Source organism: Electrona antarctica, assembly GCF_951216825.1.
Source record: "Electrona antarctica genome assembly, chromosome: 6".
Classification (NCBI taxonomy): Eukaryota; Metazoa; Chordata; class Actinopteri; order Myctophiformes; family Myctophidae; genus Electrona; species Electrona antarctica.
Genome location: NC_136811.1, coordinates 45,026,646 through 45,049,501, shown reverse-complemented (window position 1 = coordinate 45,049,501; position 22,856 = coordinate 45,026,646). Strand labels below are relative to the sequence as shown.

Sequence of the window (22,856 nt, the reverse complement as noted above, 5' to 3'; positions counted from 1 at the left end):
GCACATTCTAATGGAGGGACACACGCGCTACATTAACCCAGGAGGGACACACGCGCTACATTAACCCAGGAGGGACACACGCGCTACATTAACCCAGGAGGGACACACGCGCTACATTAACCCAGGCACATTCTAATGGAGGGACACACGCGCTACATTAACCCAGGAGGGACACACGCGCTACATTAACCCAGGAGGGACACACGCGCTACATTAACCCTGGAGGGACACACGCGCTACATTAACCCAGCGCTACATTAACCCAGGCACATTCTAATGGAGGGACACACGCGCTACATTAACCCAGGAGGGACACACGCGCTACATTAACCCAGGCACATTCTAATGGAGGGACACACGCGCTACATTAACCCAACATGGGGAATGGAGGGACACACGCGCTACATTAACCCAGGAGGGACACACGCGCTACATTAACCCAGGAGGGACACACGCGCTACATTAACCCAGCGCTACATTAACCCAGGCACATTCTAATGGAGGGACACACGCGCTACATTAACCCAACATGGGGAATGGAGGGACACACGCGCTACATTAACCCAGGAGGGACACACGCGCTACATTAACCCAGGAGGGACACACGCGCTACATTAACCCAGGCACATTCTAATGGAGGGACACACGCGCTACATTAACCCAGGCACATTCTAATGGAGGGACACACGCGCTACATTAACCCAACATGGGGAATGGAGGGACACACGCGTTACATTAACCCTGGAGGGACACACGCGCTACATTAACCCAGGAGGGACACACGCGCTACATTAACCCAGGAGGGACACACGCGCTACATTAACCCAGGAGGGACACACGCGCTACATTAACCCAGGAGGGACACACGCGCTACATTAACCCAGGAGGGACACACGCGCTACATTAACCCAGGAGGGACACACGCGCTACATTAACCCAGGCACATTCTAATGGAGGGACACACGCGCTACATTAACCCAGGAGGGACACACGCGCTACATTAACCCAGGCACATTCTAATGGAGGGACACACGCGCTACATTAACCCAGGCACATTCTAATGGAGGGACACACGCGCTACATTAACCCAGGCACATTCTAATGGAGGGACACACGCGCTACATTAACCCAACATGGGGAATGGAGGGACACACGCGTTACATTAACCCTGGAGGGACACACGCGCTACATTAACCCAGGCACATTCTAATGGAGGGACACACGCGCTACATTAACCCAGGAGGGACACACGCGCTACATTAACCCAGGAGGGACACACGCGCTACATTAACCCAGGAGGGACACACGCGCTACATTAACCCAGGAGGGACACACGCGCTACATTAACCCAGGCACATTCTAATGGAGGGACACACGCGCTACATTAACCCAGGAGGGACAAACGCGCTACATTAACCCAGGCACATTCTAATGGAGGGACACACGCGCTACATTAACCCAGGCACATTCTAATGGAGGGACACACGCGCTACATTAACCCTGGAGGGACACACGCGCTACATTAACCCAGGCACATTCTAATGGAGGGACACACGCGCTACATTAACCCAGGAGGGACACACGCGCTACATTAACCCAGGAGGGACACACGCGCTACATTAACCCAGGCACATTCTAATGGAGGGACACACGCGCTACATTAACCCAGGAGGGACACACGCGCTACATTAACCCAGGAGGGACACACGCGCTACATTAACCCAGGAGGGACACACGCGCTACATTAACCCAGGAGGGACACACGCGCTACATTAACCCAGGCACATTCTAATGGAGGGACACACGCGCTACATTAACCCAGGAGGGACACACGCGCTACATTAACCCAGGCACATTCTAATGGAGGGACACACGCGCTACATTAACCCAGGCACATTCTAATGGAGGGACACACGCGCTACATTAACCCTGGAGGGACACACGCGCTACATTAACCCAGGCACATTCTAATGGAGGGACACACGCGCTACATTAACCCAGGCACATTCTAATGGAGGGACACACGCGCTACATTAACCCAGGCACATTCTAATGGAGGGACACACGCGCTACATTAACCCAGGCACATTCTAATGGAGGGACACACGCGCTACATTAACCCAGGCACATTCTAAATGGAGGGACACACGCGCTACATTAACCCAGGCACATTCTAATGGAGGGACACACGCGCTACATTAACCCAGGCACATTCTAAAATCACACGCGCTACATTAACCCAGGCACATTCTAAAATCACACGCGCTACATTAACCCAGGCACATTCTAAAATCACTGGTTCGTGCCAAGCAAACACATTCAGGATTTTTTCAAAAATGTTCATTAAAACAGATGTACAAGTTGTGCGCTTTATTATGCTATATTTGAGAACTACTGTTCTAAACCAATGTTCTATATCCTAATTTCTGAAAAACGTACCGGTATGTTGCTAAATATAATAGCTAAAATCTAAAATGGCACACATGCTTTCCCTGTTTTAATGGGTTAATAACGCATGACATTATTATATATAACACAAGTTGCTTGACTTAGTATTTACATATTTCAATTTAACAGACCCTTCATATAAAAAACCCATTTTAACTTCAAACCCATTTTAATCATGTTAGATTATTTGGAAACACCCGTCCTTGGTAAAAATGTGTTTTAGCAAAGTTGTACAGAACACATATGCCTGAATGTGTGCATAACAAGTTTAATCTAAATCACAGTAGCCTTGTACATACCTTTCAAAAGTAGAACATTTTAATATTATATTACATTATAGTGCCATCTTTTGGTTGACTGGGAAAGGTTTAGCTATATCTGAGTTTGCACATCATTGTGACATTCTTCTCTATTTCAGTTAGCCTTCCATAATGTTTACATTACTTGGTATAGAAATACATTTATACATCAAAAGTTTGAGTTTGAGAAAGATTTGAGAAAAACTGTAGTTGAGTTTATTTATCTGTCCCATTGTTATTAACAAATATTACACTACAGTAAAAAAAAACTATTATGCTATCTTTTAATTTTAATGTTAAATAAAACTCACAGCTAAAACATCTGACTAACAGAGAGAGCACATTATCGATACAGCCAAGACAAAGGAACAGAAAGCAGTTCAGAGCAAGTACCTCTGTGATGGTATAACACTGTTCTGCTGTGCATTCAGCTTTGCTTGTTGGGTTGCTGAGTGCAAAGATGATTGGCTTTTCATTAAAAGAGGCCATGTCCTTGATTATCTCCTCTGTGAAGGCTCCGGCAATGGCCGCCACGCCTGCAATACAGAACCAATATACTTTCAGTTCAAGGGTGCCTCTCCTGTCTAAAAGCATACGAAAATAGCCTGAAATTAGCCTTCTGAGAACAAAAATGCTTGTTTTCACCAATGATGGCTGTGGGTTTGAGTTCCCGCACCACGTCTGCCAGCTTCCTCATCTGCGGATGCTCGTGCGCAAATCTCACCTTCTCGTGAGTCAGGTTGCCTCGTCCCTAAGAGCAGGGGGAGGAGATGGGGAGGTGAAACCAGAGGGGAAAGACGGGAGGGGAGAAAGAGGAGTAAGGGGAGTTTGAGTGAGTGAAAGAGTGAAAGAGTGACTGAGTGACTGAGTGAGTGAGTGAGTGGGTGAGAGAGTGGGTGAGTGAAGGGTTACTCCACGTAACTCCACGAGGTAAGACTAAAGAGGGATAGAGATAGTTAGTGATGTTTACAGAAAAGGATGTTTTATTATCACCCAGAAGACCATTTGAAGACCAGAGATAATTTGTCCCCACATGAATAGGACTGAACAAACAGGCCCGAACTCAGTTATCTGCAAAATGTGTAATGTGATGCCTCTCGAACTATACAGCATGTAGCCTATTCTATTTTACACTCTGTAAATAAGAGCGGTGTTGTGTAGTATTGTCAATGTATTGTATGATCTGTCTACTGTATGTATTGTGTGTTTGTATGTATTGTGATGTTTGTGTCCTGATGGCTGCTTGGCACACATTGAATTTCCGCAAGAACAAATAACGTGTCTGTCTGTCTGTCAAGCTGAACACAGACAGACAGACAGACATCTGTCTGTCTGTCTGTGTTCAGCTTGACAGGTTCCTTGCTGAGGAAAAGCTCAGTCAAATGCAAAGCAACCTTACCGTACTGTACATTTAAACTCAACTTTTGACAAAAACCGAGAGATAATCGGAGGGACTTCCTCTGATCTACTACAGTACCATCCTCTGCAACCATTCTTGTCTCCTGTTTGGCTGTAGGCTGGTTAACAGCTGGTTAACAGCTGGTTAACCCAGTGGAGGATTTGGGCAGAGGCGTCTGGGAGAAATGCGAGGCGCGCGCGATTTTTTTGAATTAATTAATTAATTAATACTTACTTTTGATACTTAAATATTAAGTATCACATTTGCTTGATTGCCTGCAGACAGTTTGTGATCGATCAAAATTCAATTAGAAAATTGTGAAATCATGACACTGACTGACTGGACTGACAGAGAGACTGAAAGAGAGAGAGGTCGTCGGTCCATGCGCGACTAATTATTTGAAATAAAACCTTTTTTGTCCACACATACATGACAGCATACCTTTTCACTTCACTCGAGTGACGAGTCGTTTTGTTTGTGAGCGGGAGCGGTTGTGCACTCAACTAGCCTGGCTACATGTGTTCAACTTGTTTTTGTTTCGTTTCCATTGTGTGTATAATTCGACTGCGTTGCGCGCTGGCGCGGCCGATCTACAAGCTCACAACGCGTCGCGCTGCAACGCATTGTGAGCTTGTAGATCTGCTCTAATTCTGCAGCGCAAGCTAGCACGGCACTGCGCAGCGCAAAGGGGGACAACAGGGGGCCCCACGACCGGACGGCCGGGCGTTGCTTAACGGGAGGACGAATAAGTGACGCCGTTTGGGAGGAGGAGGCGACGCGCGGCCGTCGGAGGCCCCCCTGGGGGGGGGGCGGCTCCAAGCCGACCGCAGCAACTGTGAAGGAACGGGCTGCGATGCGATTATTGTTTCTTAAAAAAAAAAAAAAACACTGCCTAGCGCGAGGCCTCGCATGCGCGAGGCCCTGTGCGGCCGCACCATTCGCACTACCCTTAAAGCGGCCCTGGATTTGGGTAGATGTGAAATCTGACAATTTACAACAAAACCTTTACAACGAGCTCATATGTGTTTATGCAGTCTGAGAACCCATCGTCAAAAAATAGAGGAAAAACTGGCATTATAATTAGGGATGTCCCGATCACGTTTTTTTGCTCCCGATCCGATTTCGATTTTTGATTGAATTTTGATTTTGAGTATCTGCCCATACCGATTTTTCCTGATCCGATATATTTTTATACCACTTATGCCATATCACAATAGTACAATATCCAAAGTCACAGACAGTATCCAGTCTAATATCATGATATGGGTATAATATTGATTCTAGGGATGTCCCGATCATGTTTTTTGCTCCCGATCCGATCATTTGAAAATGACGTGATCGGCCAGATTTCCGATCACGTGATCGGATCGGGAGAACCCTAATTATAATATAAAGATTGTATTGTATTTGTTTATCTTTGGTGGCATAACAAAACTAAATCAGGGGGAACAAAATAACAGCATCCACTCCTGGAACTCATGAATTTGAATAGTAGCCTTTTATAGACCTACTTTAATAAATGGTACACACTAAAACCCTCAGAGGTAATTTATATAAAAACCTACCCAATTTTGAGATGTTTACTGTGTAGAACTGTGTGTGTGTATGTGTCTGTCTGTCTGTCTATCTGTGCGTGCGTGTGTGCGTGCGTGCAAGACCATGGTCAAAGTCAAGATATAGTTACCTTGACGATGAGACCCTTGGAGTCAACCATCCAAATCTTTTTCAAACACACTTCTTTCGGAAGTCCCTCCTTTTCCATCGCCATGGTGATCAGTTCAGCAATCCCCATGGCAGCCTGGATGAAAGAAGAGAAGACAAAGGAGGAGAGGAGAGAGGGAGCAAGAGAGAGAGAGAGAGAGAGAGAGAAAGAGAGAGAGAGATATACAGACAGCAAACAATAATTTATAATTAATCACAACTTATTTAATGTCATTTTTGTTAAGCCATGCTTGTACGATGAATGATAATTTAATCTTTAGAGTAACATCAATCCAGTTCAAGTGCTCCCTTGCAGAATATTTTGACATGGTTTAATTTACTCTAAAAACTCATCTAGCATTTATGGCCGTTCATACCAAGAGTAAATGTGTAATGGCTAATATTGGCTATACACATAGCCATGTGGCCTGGGCCACAGGCTAAACAAATAAACAAAATAGTGCTCCCTATTAGAAGATATTTGTGCCAATGTCGAATTAATGGCCATTTTCCTGTTAAGGGAACTGGCCTGTAGCTTTTTTCTGTTGTTATAAAGAGTTTATTGTTCAGTCGACTGTGATTCATCGTACTGTTTTAAAGCACAATTAAATTCTGATAGAGGTTTGGGTGGTGTCGTTACTTTTCATGATGTAACGATGATGTAATGATTAATAAATTGATGATCCAATATATATTCTGCCCGTTGACTCAATTAGATACTGTGTACAGTATATGTATACAATTACAAAAGCCGGTTCAGCATTTTATTTGTCTGTTTACAGATAAAGGTAGTGTGGTATTAGAGCCTATGGTTGCTTCTTACACACACAGTTACAAACAGTAATTTGGTGATGGAACCATACCTACCGGATCTTCTTGCTAATTAAAATAAAGTAAAAGTAACATGAACATGACCGGGTTTTGTAATGTTATACTGTTACCAATCCAATGTATCCCTACATTTATTGGTTTGTAACATAATCCTCTAAATTTGTGTTCATTTGTGTGCCAAATGTTTGCTATTTCCACTCAGTATGATCGGTATCATCGGTATGATGATGATGTCACATGCATACCCTCTATTGAAGATCTCCCCAATATTAGGAGTAAGATCAGCTTGCGTTATATCAACAGTTAATTCTGCAACCACACAACCATGTTGTGGTTTCTATAGCTGCCTGTATTTCCTGTTCTCCCTCCTGACTGCCTCTGCCTTCCTGGCATTTGTCACCATCAGACAGTACTTGGTTTGTTAGACCAGTCATTAGTCCTACAACTACAACCTATCTCAAACCCTCACCCTAACCCTAACCTCCCACGGGGCAGCACACCTAAACCTAACCTTAACCCATGTCTAACCAATGACTAGTCTAAACTAAGTATGCACCCCGTCTCAATAAAGAGGAAGTGGGCATTAGCAGATCTCATCCGTAAAGGTATATTCAGTGATTTTACTTAATTCAAATATCACTTATTTTTTCTTTTTTTCTGGATAATCCTCCCTACTATAGAGTGTGCTGACCATATAAGGAGTTCCTCCCTGTCCCCAGTGAGCCCCTGGGGTCAAAAAACCCTAGTTTCAGTTTTGGTGGCGGGTGGCAAAGCCTTCATCCAATCAGGATGAGAGGGGCCTTCCTCCAATCATGATCGACTGGGGGCGGCCTTGGTGCACATGCTGTTGGCCTGTTGCACTTCCCCCCACTGTAGAGCGTGCATGTGCACATTTTGTTACCGGGGCGGACTGGGTGGTTTTCCAAATCACCCAAATCACTGAATGCTCCTTTAAGACCTACTGCAACCTTGGTGAATTAACTGACGAGTACACACTGGGTTGTAATGGATGTGGAGCGTGTTGTGTGTTGTATTTACACCCACCTCGCCTGCACCTTGAAAAACAATGGTATGGTCAGACATTTTGGTCATGGTGATGCGGAGAGCAGCAAGGAGCCCAGCGACTGCCACTGCAGCTGTACCTGGGGAGATTGAGTCATGTACGGTATGTGTCAATCATTATTATCAAGAGCGGACGTAGAATACGCACATCAACAGGCTGGGTGCTGGGCTAAAAACTTTAGTAGAAGGTGGATGGAGCCCGCACACCACAGGTACATGGAGCCCGCACACCACAGGTACATGGAGCCCGCACACCACAGGTACATGGAGCCCGCACACCACAGGTACATGGAGCCCGCACACCACAGGTACATGGAGCCCGCACACCACAGGTACATGGAGCCCGCACACCACAGGTACATGGAGCCCGCACACCACAGGTACATGGAGCCCGCACACCACAGGTACATGGAGCCCGCACACCACAGGTACATGGAGCCCGCACACCACAGGTACATGGAGCCCGCACACCACAGGTACATGGAGCCCGCACACCACAGGTACATGGAGCCCGCACACCACAGGTACATGGAGCCCGCACACCACAGGTACATGGAGCCCGCACACCACAGGTACATGGAGCCCGCACACCACAGGTACATGGAGCCCGCACACCACAGGTACATGGAGCCCGCACACCACAGGTACATGGAGCCCGCACACCACAGGTACAAGGAGCCCGCACACCACAGGTACAAGAGACGTTCTTTATTGAAAAGTCTCTGACAACGTTTCGATCATATTTGATCTTCATCAGGTAATTCATTATTATCAACAAACATATTGGAACAACCTTGGACTTGCAAATGAAAGAAGACTTTAAAGGCATATTTCTGTAAAAAAATGCCTTTAAAGTCATGACGTTTGAAAGTGAGCATGACGCAAGAAGCTTATTGACATATTTATGGATTGCATTTTTATAGCGCTTTTCCAAGTGCTCAAAACGTGTTTTTGGTCCATTCATTCATACATTAGGAGGTGAAGCGGCGAACAGTCGACGCCAGCATCCTCACTTCCCACATTCCCACACCAATGGTGGCAAACTAGCACCGACCGACTCATTGGAGGCAATGTGGGGTTCAGTGTCTTGCCCAAGGACACTTCGACATGTGGACGGGAGGAGCCGGGATTCGAACCGCCGACCCACGGATCATTGGACGACCTGCTCTACCTCCTGAGCCACAGCCGCCCCAATTGATGAAATTTGAAAACCCATTATTGACATATTATTCAGGCATGAAAAAGCACATTCTATGGTGTGCTGATCGACTGCACATCGGATGGTTGGAGTCTTGGAGATGCCATGCGAGTATGAATGTCTATGTGTGACATATGTGTGTGTGTATGGGTGTGTGTGAAGAATACAAATGGTCGGAAGATTAGAAAATGATGAATAAGTCCATTTACCATGTAAAATTACTGACATAACTGTACATGCTGCAAATACTTAATGTACAGCAACATTACTGTAAATAAATGTGCACATGCATGCACACACATGGACACAATTATGTATGTCAGTTCTGTCATGTGCATTTCCAAGAAGGTAGGCATTACCTTCCTCAGCGTTTGGCTGGTACATTTGAATACAAATTTACAGATAAATAGTCAGGGAGAAACAAGCCTTAAATTAGCCTTATAAAAACTTGTGTAACTCGCTTCTGTAATGAGGGTTAATTTCAGGGGAAAGGTGTCCAAATAGGCTCTAGGATAGTTATTTAAGGTTATAGGTTCCCCCCGTGTGTGTGTGTGTGTGTGTGTGTGTGTGCGTGCGTGCGTGCGTGCGTGCGTACGTGCTCGTTACCTTGGATGTCATCATTGAAAGTGCAGTATTTGTTGCGGTACTTGGTCAGCAGCCGGAAGGCGTTGACATTGGCAAAGTCCTCAAACTGAATGAGACACTCCATTCCATACCTGTTAACAGACACATTTAATCAGGCCTGATTGACAACTTGATGTGAATCCAGGGGATGCTAAAACAGAGATGGAACCCTAGTGGTTCTCAAAGTGGGGGCCATGCAGGGAGCTATTAGACTGTTCAGTCCTGAAGGGGGCAGTCTTCCACTGTGCAAACGAAGCAGATGCAATAGAGGAGAGCTCAGAAAACAGAGACGCTGACGTTGCACTGACTGCTGCATTCATACTTATAGTTGTGTGCGGAGTCATGCACCGAAAATAATGATCTTGCTGATCTTCGGTAAGCAATACGCAACAGTATAAATCTGGTCATATGCATAGTATTAGGTTTGATGAATAAGGATTTAATAAAAAAAAAAAAAAGTTATTTCTGATATTCAAACACTGAAACTCAGATGGTTCAATACTAAAACCATGAGTATCTTGTAAGCAGAGATCTATAATATGATGATCATTTGATTTGTCTTACTTTCATTCTATCCATTACCTTGTTAGGGTAGGTGTCTTACATTGGAGTGATACATGGACAGCACTTTAGTCAAGTCTCTGAGTCGAAAATAATCCATATCATTTTTTTTTAATGTTTCTTTTGTGGCTTTCGCCTTTATTTTATATTTTTTATGGACTGACAGACAGTAGGCTGACAGGAAATGGGGAGAGAGATGGGGGAAGACATGCAGTAAAGGCCGTCGGGATCGGGAGTCGAACCCACGGCACACTGCGACTCACTGGATTAACCGGGCAAGGTGCCTGGACCACTGAGCCATGGCCCAGGCCAATACTGTAAGTAACACATTAGACTTTAGAAACCCAGGTTTGGTAGAATGCCATCAGACAAACTGACACCTGTCGGCTGTTTTACTGCAGCGAGGGAGGTCATACCCTCACAAAGGACCAGATCCATTAAATTTCCGAATCTGTTGGAAAAGAATACATGGCCCACCCAGTCTCCAAGTAAAACACAGAGGTGTTTTTTTCTTCTTCTTTTTACAAGATGGAACAAGGACCACCTATCACCTGACATACAATCCAGTAGCACCAAAGCCTTAACCAATAACACCCTTAGAAAAACAAAAGCAGACCACTGTGACCTTTGTAGTGACAGGGAAAACATGTTGGTCTTTTTAAGCGATGCTCCATGGCTGCCTTGCAAAGCTATGAAAACAGAGTCGTATAACCAGCGTGCACCCTTTTATTAAGTCCACCGTAGCAAATAGACAATAGGCATAGAGGTTGAGGTCGACATGAGCCACTAATGAAAACTCCGGGGCTCACGTTTCAGTGGCCTGGCGAGGGAGGAAATTGAGGACAAGCCAGACAAACGTGTCATGTCTATTAGAGCCACGACACTCACCTCTTCAGACTTCACCCAATCTCCTCGCGCTTACTTATTATCGTCCTGCTTTTTGAACTGTTTAGATCATTGCTATGTTGCTTACATGTTGACAGATATGCTAAGAAGGCTGTTTAGAAAGATGAGGGTTTTGATGTCTACTTCCTATCCTAGATACCTTGTGGCACATACTTATTTTCTATTTTCTGCGCTGTAATTGCTCGACCACTTACCCTGTTGTTGGTTGACTAGGGCCTAGTCACTAGGGTACATGGAGCTTACTCCCAACCTTACGTCCCTCCAGATAAGAGCATGTGCTAAATAGATGCCTACAAAGTGAAATCCCCCCTTTTTTTTACACTTTCACAGTTAAATTGTAACTAGTGTGGGGTAAGTAATAGCGAGACAGGAGACGGAGTTGTGTCGAGGTATTTTACTTAGCCCAACGTATAGCATCACACTGCAGCAGCCTCACACTCAGAACAATAACAACACACTTTGTACTAGTTAACCCGGAACCGGAAACACCAGTCTGAACTGCGCTCATCATCCTCTTAAAGGCACAATGTCCCTTTTGGTGAATGTCTCTGCCAGTCTCTTATATGTGGATCACCACACAGGCCCCCCCAGAATTCACCAACAAAACAGTGCTGAAAAGTGCAAAAATAATAATAATACTGTAAATGACAATCGAACAGTCCAGCAGCAAAAGTTCAACGCGGGGGGGGACGGATCAAGCGGCCGAACCGACTGCGCTTGGCAGGAGGGGAAGGGGCCGGGGGAGGGGCAGGGGCTGGGGCAGGGACAGAGGTCGGAGCAGGGCCTGGGCCAGACACAGGCGGGCGCCCCCGTCGCGGGGGCAGGGCCAACAGAACCGGCCCGTCGACATCCAAGTGCGCAGGCTTGAGGCGGTCTATAGCGATGCGCTCAGGCCTGCCTCCCATGTCCACAACAAAGTTCTTCACGCCCGCCTCTAGAACACGGTAGGGTCCATCGTAGGGGGGCTGCAGTGGAGAGCGATGACTGTCGTGCCGGATGAAGACGTATCTGGACGACGGCAGATCCTTGGGGACGTAGGACTGGGGGAGGCAGTGGCGAGATGTCGGAATAGGGATCAGGGCCTCGGTGACACCCCGGGACCTAGTTCGATGAACGGCGGCCGACCAGGGAGCTGTGGCATCCGGAAGAAACTCCCCCGGGACCCGCAGTGGTTGACCATACACCAGTTCGGCGGACGAAGCTTGGAGGTCCTCCTTGGGGGCAGAGCGAAGTCCAAGCATGACCCAGGGGAGGCGGTCAGCCCAGCTGCTGTCTGTAAGGACGGCCCGAAGAGAGGCCTTCATGTCCCGGTGGAACCGCTCACAAAGCCCATTGCCCTGCGGGTTGTACGCCGTAGTGCGGTGAATCTTCACCCCCAGGTGCTCAGCTACTGCAGTCCAGAGCTCCGAGGTGAACTGAGGACCCCGGTCGCTCGTGATGTCCCCAGGCGTGCCAAAGCGGGCCACCCAGCACCCGATGAAAGCTCGAGCTACTTCCGCTGCCGTCGTGGAGGACAGAGGCACAGCCTCCGGCCACCTGGTGGTCCTGTCCACCATCGTGAAGAGGTGGGTAAATCCACGGGAGGCGGGCAGGGGGCCCACCAGGTCCACATTTACGTGGTCGAACCGCCTCTCAGGCACCACAAACGGTGCCAAAGGGGCCTTGGTGTGTCGGTGGACTTTGGCACGCTGGCACGCCACACATGAGCCAGCCCAGGCCTTAATGTCTCTCCTCAGTCCAGGCCAAACAAACTTGGCCCCCACCAGCTTGGTGGAGGCCTTCACACCAGGGTGGGAGAGTCCGTGGACGGTGTCGAAAACCCGGCGCCTCCAGGCAGTAGGCACCATGGGGCGCGGTCGACCGGTGGAGACATCGCAGAGGAGAGTGGCGTCGGCTGCGTTGAACGCCACGTCCTCCAGCTGCAGTGCGGTAGGAGCCGAGCGGTAGTCCTGCATCTCCGTGTCCGTGGCCTGATCCGCCGCCATGGCGGCATAATCAATCCCCAAGTGGACGGATGCCGCAACTGCCCGGGACAGGCAGTCGGCGACCAGGTTATCTTTCCCCGCCACATGTTGGATATCCGTGGTGAACTCGGAGATCGCCGAGAGCTGACGCTGCTGACGCCCAGACCACGGCTCTGACGTCTTCGCCATGGAGAAAGTCAGTGGTTTGTGGTCCACGAATGCGGTGAACTGGCGTCCTTCCAACAGGAACCTGAAGTGTCTGGTGGCGAGGAACAGACCCAGAAGCTCTCTATCAAAGGTGCTGTACTTGCGCTCGGCGTCTCGGAGCTGCCTGCTGAAGAAGGCCAGCGGCTGCCAGGCACCGCCGACCCACTGCTCACACACCGCCCCCACTGCATAGTCAGAGGCGTCTGTTGTAAGTGCGACCGGGGCAGAGGGAGACGGGTGCGCGAGCAGAGCTGCGTTGGCCAGCGCGGTCTTGGCGGCCTCGAAGGCTGTGCCCATCTCCGGGGACCAGTCCAAGTCCTCCTTGGCCGCTTTGCCCCGCAGGGCCTCGTACAAGGGTCGCATAAGGTGGGCAGCATGGGGCAGGAAGCGGTTGTAAAAGTTCACCATGCCCAGAAACTCTTGTAGAGACTGCACCGTGCGGGGACGAGGAAAACGGCTGACGGAATCCACCCTAGCGGGCAGGGGGGCCGCTCCACGTGGAGTGACTTGGTGTCCCAGGAAGGTGATGGATGACAGCCCAAACTGGCACTTGGCTGGGTTGACTATGAGGCCATGCTCACTGAGCCGCCCAAACAGCTGGCGGAGGTGTGCCATGTGCTCGTCGACGGATGCGCTCGCTATCAGAATGTCATCCAAAAAGACAAACAAAAACGGCATGTCCCGGAGCACAGAGTCCATTAGGCGCTGAAACGTCTGCGCCGCCCCCCTGAGGCCAAATGGCATTCGCAAGAATTCAAAAAGGCCAAAGGGGGTGATGACAGCCGTCTTTGGTACGTCCTGGGGATGCACTGGCACCTGGTGATATCCCCGCACCAGGTCCACCTTGGAGAAGATGACGGCCCCCGCCAGGTGGGCAGAAAAATCCTGAATGTGCGGGACGGGGTACCGGTCGGGGGTTGTGGCGTTGTTCAGGCGACGGAAATCGCCACAGGGGCGCCAACCCCCGTCAGCCTTAGTCACCATATGTAGCGGGGAAGCCCACGGGCTGTTCGAGCGCCGCACAATGCCGAGGCGCTCCATAGTCGAGAACTCCTCTCTGGCGATGGCCAGTTTGGCCGAGTCGAGGCGCCGGGCCCGAGCGTAGACTGAGGGGCCCACAGTGGTAATATGGTGCTCCACGCCATGCTTAGCCACCGCTGACGAGAACGTGGGCGTGGTGAGGTCGGGAAAACTGGCGAGCAGGCGTTGATACGGATCCCCAGTGGCGAGCGTGTTAGACAGGCAGAGTGCTCCGCCCCCCCCAAGCGTACAGGGGTACGAAGCAAACGAAAGGGCATCTATCAGGCGACAGTTTTTAACATCCACCAGCAGGCTGAAGGCACAGAGGAAATCTGCGCCCAGGAGTGGCGTAGACACAGCGGCCATAACAAAGTCCCAGCCGAAACGCCGCCCGCCAAAACACACCTCCACATACCTGGCGCCGTAAGTACGTATAGGTGTGCCATTAGCGGCGTCCATCTGGGGGCCGTGTCCACCGGCCACGGTGTCCACGGCCTGTGCTGGCAGGATACTGCGTTGAGCGCCGGAGTCCACCAGCAGCCGTCGGCCAGACAAGGAGTCAGTGATGAACAGCAGCTTGCAGTCACGGCCGGCGCCCATGGCCGCTAACGAGCGCCGGCCCTGGCGTTTCCCTGCAGCCTGAAACTGCATGGTTTCCGACACTGCTTGGCCTTGGCTCCAAACCTGGCGTGGTAATAGCAGAGCCCGTCGTCAGCCTGGCGGCGGGCCGTCACCGCAGCTGCGGTGTCTGCATAGTCCTCCAGGGGTGGAAGTGGGGTCGAGGAGGTGCTCTGGTGGGGCAGCAGGGCATGTACAAACTGCTGTCGGTTGGCTAGGAAAACCCTGTCCGCCTCTGCAGCCAGGCCACGATAGTCCTTGGTGGAGGAGAGGGGAGAACTGGCTAGTGCTGTGCGCACAGGCACCGGAAGCTGCCGCAGGAAAACGTGCGTAAAAAGGAATGATGGATCAGCTGATCCCAGCACAGCCAACATTCTCTCCATTAACTCCGACGGTTTCCCGTCTCCGAGGCCGTTGAGAGACAGCAGACGCTCCGCTTTCTCCAGCTCAGACAGTTCATAAAGCTTCAGTAGGAACGCCTTTAGTGCCTCGTACTTGCCGACAGCGGGTGGATCCTCCAACAGCATCATCGCACGTGCAGTAGTCGAAGCATCTAACGCCGCCACCACATGAAAGTATTTAGTAATATCCTGTGTAATTCCTCTCAGCTGGAATTGGGCGTCGATGTGCTGAAACCACGGCCGCGGGTTGTGTTGCCAAAAGTCGGGAAGCTTGACGGTCGCCGCATAGACGTGCGCGTTCGGCGCGGCCGCGGCAGCGTTGTCTTCGTCGTTTAACATTGTTCGTATTCACAAGGTCACCAATGTGGGGTAAGTAATAGCGAGACAGGAGACGGAGTTGTGTCGAGGTATTTTACTTAGCCCAACGTATAGCATCACACTGCAGCAGCCTCACACTCAGAACAATAACAACACACTTTGTACTAGTTAACCCGGAACCGGAAACACCAGTCTGAACTGCGCTCATCATCCTCTTAAAGGCACAATGTCCCTTTTGGTGAATGTCTCTGCCAGTCTCTTATATGTGGATCACCACACTAGGATCTTACGGTTTAAATAGTAAAATTGGAATTGCCCTAACAGACATGGGAAACAACAGGGACAAGAAGGGGAGGTGATGATGCCTTTCAAATCCTTTCACAGTATGTGATCATCATTAACTTTAGTATTGAGGTTTCTGCTCTGTATCAGTGCCCGTCTCCAAATTGCTCTCTCTCTCTCTCCCACTGTCTCTCCCTCTCCCTCTCAGCGGTTTCATCAAGCCCCACCTCATGGAGCACATGGAAAAGATTCCTCCTCTGGACTCTTACTTGTGTCACAGTGTAATTCTCTAAAGTGGTTTCCCAGTCGGATGCCGACTGCTAAACGCCTCACACATCTCCAGCGGCATGGAAGATGAGGTTGGGAGGAAGAAGAGGGGCGGGTCGAGAGGAGAAACGGGTTCGGTGGCAGTAAAAAAGACTAAAATGTCCTGATCAAAGAGTGTCATCATTCATAGCTGTCTCAGCGTACAGCTTACAGTATACACAGCGAGAAACCAATGCCTCATTCAGCCACCGACTGTCTGAGCTAATATGGCAGTAGCAAAATGAGAGGCAAATGGGTTTTCTATCAAGGCAGAGAGACGTGCTAAAGTACCACAAGCCTACATGGAGGATAAACAAACAAAAGCCAAGAGAGGAAGCATAAACTTTTCAGTGAGTCATTGGAAGGCATGGCGACATGCTGCCCTGCCTGCCGGGCGACACAGGCAGCAGCCCTCTGGTGTGGTTCCGTGTGCCCTCGTTCAACCAGAGAGAGGTCAGCCGAGTTCAGGCAAAACCGAGTCATCTATGTCAACAGTCCAACGAGGTGGCTTTGGACACAGTGGGCACAGTGGCAGATCATAGATGACATCTATGCTAGATTAGAGGCTGAAGCTTAGATTGAACACTAGCTAGATGACGGAGAAAACCCTGTCAGGAACCAAGTTCACATTTAGCATGTCGCTGCGTTCTTTTTTTCTGTGCGGCTTTTAATGTGGGATGGAAACGTCAGTGTGAGGGTATTGAATATAGCATCTGAATATGAAATCTCAGAAAGATCAGAGAGTCCTGAAAAGGATCAGAGAAGTACTAGTTGTGAACATATGCATAAGTAAATGCCTATAAATATTATTAATAGGCCTTTACTGGCTATAAACTACAGTGTGTGTGTGTGTGTGTGTGTGTGTGTGTGTGTGTGTGTGTGTGTGTGTGTGTGTGTGTGTGGTACTGGACCGGGTGCAAGGTTTTCAGTTTCATAACCAAAGCTTCGGCTGTCAGCCTTTTAGGGAATGCTTGCATGAATTGTATTGATGCGTGCGTGCACATGTGTGTTTGTGCATGTGTGTGCGTGTGTGTGTGTGTGTGTGCGTGTCTGCATCACCCAGAACAAAGCTCCTCTTCGAGGTCATGTGTGTTCATAGAGTCCATTCTTCCAGAATCGTGTTGTCTTTCCCTGACGCCATCTGAATGGAACCCACAATCCCATAATGCATATTTCTGCTAGTTGTTAAACCCCCCCAGGACAATGAGGCTTTGGATTTGCTTTCTTTCTTGACAACTACAGGACAGGAGAGGACAGAGCTGTAAACCTACATCTAAGGCACAGGACAGAGCTGTAAACCTACATCTAAGGCACACGAAGCGCATAAGATGAGATTCCTGCCTCACCGACTGAGTCTGAAAGTCTGAAGTGGAGCGAATGAATTAATCTCTAAGAGTGAGAAGGCTAAGTGATGAAGCACTCGCAGAGAGAGAGAGAGAGAGAGAGAAAAGGACTGAGAGACAAGGACTGCGAGAAGCGCGGATTGGTAGTTCTCTAGTCTGTGTGACAACTAGGATCTGATTCATGGCACATGGGGACATGGTGGCTGCTGGAAAAAGAAAGAGAACTCTCTCTCCAAGCAGTCTTTGTCTGGCAGCAGCATCACTTCCCTTCTCCCCCTCCATCCAATATTTTGTCAACAGCCGTAACTGTTGAGACCCAGGAGTGTCCAGCTGGGAAAACACTCCGTCCGTCACAGGCATAAGCGAACAGGTTTCCTACACCTGTTGTTGGATGTAATACAGAGACAATATAACGAACCATGAATTATTTCCGTGGCATGGCCGTTTGATTTTCCCAGGCAGGCAAATGTGGCACAAAACGCACCCGATATGGCCTTTGGGTCATGCGTAAACTTGGCGTGCAGAGAGAGAGAGAGAGAGACAAACGGTACGTGAGGGGACACCTTGCAAAAAGCTAAACTGTGTTCCGTCTTTGACATAGTAACTTTTAATTAAATCCTGGATCGGTGCCTGCATATAGAGGCACCGATCAAACCTTCCGTTCCATGGGACTGTTATTTAAATCATCTGAGGGACATGACCAGAACAACATAGAACTCCTTTGTTCTTTACTATTCTATTCTGCCCATGATTCATGACTCGCACGAATATTGCCGGAGGAAATAGTTTGCCAGCAAGGGAAAACACTTAGGACCGTCAAATAGGGGCACATGGAGACTGGAGAGGTTTATCCATCACTGGCTAACCGGAAAACTGTGCAGCGAGTGTAAATGTGTCTGACATTATTATTTTTTATGTTTGATACTATGAAAAAGAATGTGAGATGACAGCACCCCCCCCCCCCCACCCATGTGTCAGATCACTCAGACGTGCAGTATTGCGTCTGGGCCGGTGCGTGTGATAAGTGTGTGTGTCTACGAGAAACCTAATCTGTCTTTCGCCAAGACGCGATGAAACCTGAAGCAGGGCCCTGGATCTTGGCGGAAGTCCTTTCGGCTTCCAGTACTGAGAGGGCTATACTATAGAAGCAGTGGAGGGAGCATGAAATGATTCTTTTAGCCTGGCCCTGCACGCATTCCGAGGAGCCGGCGACCTCCATACAGAAGGTCGCTGACAAGGGCGTACTGTCCAAACACAGCTGTCTAAGCAGCGGCCATGCACGTATAATGCACGCAGACATGCTTGCAAGCATGTAGCACAGACAAACACCTATGAACACTGCACAACACACACACGCACACACACACTGCTTGCCTGTTTCTCATGTCCCTATGGAGCTTGGGAGCTGCGGTCTGGTCCCTCTTAATAAATCCCAAGCCCCCTCGCCCCTCTCTCCAGAGAGCCAGCGTCTCTCAGCACACATTATTTCTCAAATCCCCCAACCCATCATTAAAGACGGAAACACAGTCTGCATTCTTTCTCCTTTCCTCTATCCATCCGTCTGCCCCTCGGTTTGACCCCTGTTCTCCCAGACCCAAGAGTCCGACCCACTGGTGGCCTATTAAGATGGCGATGGACAGGGAGACTCAGAGAGACAGATACGACAGAACAGGACGTGGCACTGCACTTGGCATGATTTCAGTGGAATGAACATTAAGCGCTGATGGCAAAACCTGCATGATGTCTTTGTGAACACAGAACACAACGGATGCTGAATTATTGAGTTGAACTTCAGTCAACTCACCGACCCCTAAACCATGGAGATACAATAGACTTAACTTGAGATACGATAGACTTAACTTGTCAGTAAGGGGATTGATAGAGGACTTCTGCACTGCAGCAACAAACTGCTTCTGGGATGTTACTAAAGCAATCAGTCAAGGCTGAACTGAGGATTCACGGAAATAAATTGTACATTTATTCATTACTCATTCACACCCATTCACACACCGACAGCAGAACAGATCAAGGCACCAACATGATCCACAGCGGGAGCAGGGAGCGACATTCCGATTCCGAGGCGGCCGCTCTACCTCCTGAGCCACTACCGCCCCCACATAAGAGTCTGGAATATTGTTGGCTGGTTTTGTTTTGAGGGTGTAGTGTGTCAGCATTTCCACTGAGTCTGGCCAGAAACAAAAGTAATATAGACCACCTGTTCATCTTTATACTCTAGATATAGGCCTACTTGACTGAATGAAAAGATCCTGGCCCAAATCCCCCCAGAAATGGAAATACCACCCAATCTCATTTCACTATAAAGTGGACATCCGTATATTTCAGGGGTAAACTTCCTGCCTACCACGGTGCCCGGGCACTCCAAAGAATACAATCGGCCATGTACGAGGGTCAGAAACCAGCAGGCCATGGCCATGTACGAGGGTCAGAAACCAGCAGGCCATGGCCATGTACGAGGGTCAGAAACCAGCAGGCCATGGCCATGTACGAGGGTCAGAAACCAGCAGGTCATGGCCATGTACGAGGGTCAGAAACCAGCAGGGTTTCCGACGCTACACTAGCAATAGAGCGTCAAATTCCCCATTCATTTGTACCTGTACGTTTCAAATAATAACAAAAAAAACAGTGCTGTATCCTGCCCTTTTTTTCTTCGTTCTAATAATTTGATCGGCCCAAAACGTTGTGTTTATTGTCATGATTTGTCACAACAAGAGTTGGCTTTGTCCGAGGCTTAAATGGTCTTAAAAGACATACTTTTTGAAACGTCTATGGGAAAAATGAATGGGTGATTCTCTTCCGGGCCGCTCATCGGGGGCGGGACTGCGACGCTCTATAGGTTGGTCCCTGTTCAGTAGCGAGTGGAACTGAGAGGGGCCACGTATGGGAGGGGCCTCCTCCCAGAAACAAACTACTCAGTCAGGTGAGAAGAATACAAAATGTGACGTGTATTGTAAGAGACAGTAGTTGTTTATACCCTCCACAACATCAACGAGCAGTGATAGGGACTATACCAGTAAGACACCTGAGGGCTAGAAGCGACCTCGCCTGAGGTCACATGCACGCATCCGCCTCATTGACGGCAGACTGCTGGGCGAGCGCTGTCGCTTTGGCATGGGGGGTCAGATCAACATATGGAATGAATTCTGTACTGGCCATATAAGGAGCATGGCTACAGGGTTTGATGAAGTCAGATCAACATATGGAATATCAGAACAGGTCAGCTCCATACAGTATATGGAGATCTAAGGGTCGTATGGGTTTGATGAGGGCCCAGGTAGGGCCGGGCCTTAATTTTCGGGCCTGTTGAGAAGTGAGACGTTTTCGCCGGCTGCCGGGCACGGCTGCACGAATAACTTTGGGGCAGGCCCGTCTAGAGTTTGAATGGACTGGTATAAGTCAAAAGGGAGACATCGAAGAGGAAGGCTGGACGGGGAAGGATCAACATATTGCAGTCACAATTATACTGTACATAGTGGGAATTGGCAATGACTAAATTGAAGAGAATAAAAACAAAAGTGCACAAAGTCATCATACACAAAAGGAAATGCCTGCAAAGCTCTTAATTTGTTTTACGTGATGAATTGGTGAGCATAGCATTATGGATGTCTCACTTAGTGAGGAGCAGTGAGGGGAGGTTTTCTGCAGTTTCGTCGAAAACTGAAGACGAATAATACAAAAAAAAATAACTCTAGGACTGTAATCATTCATTCAATCTCCAACCCCATAATTATTCATTTCCCGCCAATCCGGCTCCTTCTTCGGGGAAAGGCATTGCTGTTCCCTGTAGTTGAAAAGCCACCTAGTTATTAGAGACTCATGGCTTCCTGCTGCCAGCTGGAGGGGCCCCAGCCCAGAGCCCAGCTTCTGTCTCTGGACTCTGGCCCCTCTAGGCCAAGATGGAGCCTAACCAGGCCCATGTGTCTGTGGCCACGATGGCTCCGAGCAGGGACAAGAGACACAATCAGACATGTCAGCATGCATGAAGGTATACAGAATGCCATGAACTCTCAATGAGAGCTATACAGGCTCAGGCTAGCACAGAGGAAAAACATAAATGTGTACATACACATGTACGGACAGTTGGACACTTATCATTTAACATTTTCAAGGCTTCTTTGCTTGTAGACCTGAAACCCATTTGTACTTGTTTTTGATTTATTTTTGGAGAGGTGTGTACTTTAATGCTTGATTATTCTTTTTATCTTTATTTATTTTGTATTATTTTCATTATTACCGTAGTATCACTATTATTAGTATTTTGTTAGGTGTTTCAGTGCAGTTGCTTCTGGTCTTGATGTAGTGTTTGAGTGGTTTGGAGAGCATCTATGTTTTGTTGATGTTGTAAGTGTATTGTTCTGTGTCGACATGTTTAATGTATTGTTTTGTCTATGTACTGTATTCATTGTGTTGTGCCCGAGGACCCCCTCTAAAACGAGATGATACATCTCAAGGGGCTATCCTCTAAAACGAGATGATACATCTCAAGGGGCTATCCTCTAAAACGAGATGATACATCTCAAGGGGCTATCCTCTAAAACGAGATGATACATCTCAAGGGGCTATCCTCTAAAACGAGATGATACATCTCAAGGGGCTATCCTCTAAAACGAGATGATACATCTCAAGGGGCTATCCTCTAAAACGAGATGATACATCTCAAGGGGCTATCCTCTAAAACGAGATGATACATCTCAAGGGGCTATCCTCTAAAACGAGATGATACATCTCAAGGGGCTATCCTCTAAAACGAGATGATACATCTCAAGGGGCTATCCTCTAAAACGAGATGATACATCTCAAGGGGCTATCCTCTAAAGGAAATAACATTTCAATATATATGTGCACAAGCCCCTTTCATCTTAGTTACTGCGAGAACGAGGTCTAGCCGACACCAACTTGGGACTCCTGGATCACTGCCCTCCACACTTTCCTATCTAACATCAGGTTCTTGAGCCCTACAGTGTTGTTAGCTAAGATGTCGTGCCGCAGTGCGTCTACGTAGGTAGTGCGCTTCTTTCCCCTCCTGGCTCTGCCCTGGGTTGGCCCTCCCATAGAGTCAATTTACAGTACGTGCCTTAAGTTCTGGGTGCCTGACGCAGTGCCCTGCCAGCCTCATCCTTCTCTCCTCTGACTATAAAGACCACTTCACCACTTTTCAATCTATCTTATAGATATCTTGTTCCTCACTATCACCATTTTATTTACTCAGTCTGTGTCTCATAGGAGGGCTGTGGGCAGTTCATAAACCTGTCCACCAGTGACATCATCGATGGGGAATCCAAGCTAATATAATAGAAACTATAATAGAAACTACAGGCTTTCTATACCTGAAAAGTTGCAATGCGAAAAT

General features: G+C 48.4%; 1 protein-coding gene across 1 annotated transcript in view; it reads right to left on the bottom strand.

Moving 5' to 3' along the window:
- me1 (malic enzyme 1, NADP(+)-dependent, cytosolic) overlaps positions 1-22,856 on the bottom strand; it is a 117,880-nt gene that overhangs the window by 6,568 nt on the left and 88,456 nt on the right. Inside the window, exons 7-11 of the mRNA XM_079503059.1 lie at positions 9,545-9,654; positions 7,723-7,820; positions 5,831-5,944; positions 3,393-3,498; positions 3,141-3,283 (exon numbers count right to left, since the gene is read on the bottom strand). Of these exons, the coding sequence (XP_079359185.1) occupies positions 3,141-3,283; positions 3,393-3,498; positions 5,831-5,944; positions 7,723-7,820; positions 9,545-9,654 (571 nt within the window). The remainder of the gene's footprint in view (positions 1-3,140; positions 3,284-3,392; positions 3,499-5,830; positions 5,945-7,722; positions 7,821-9,544; positions 9,655-22,856) is intronic.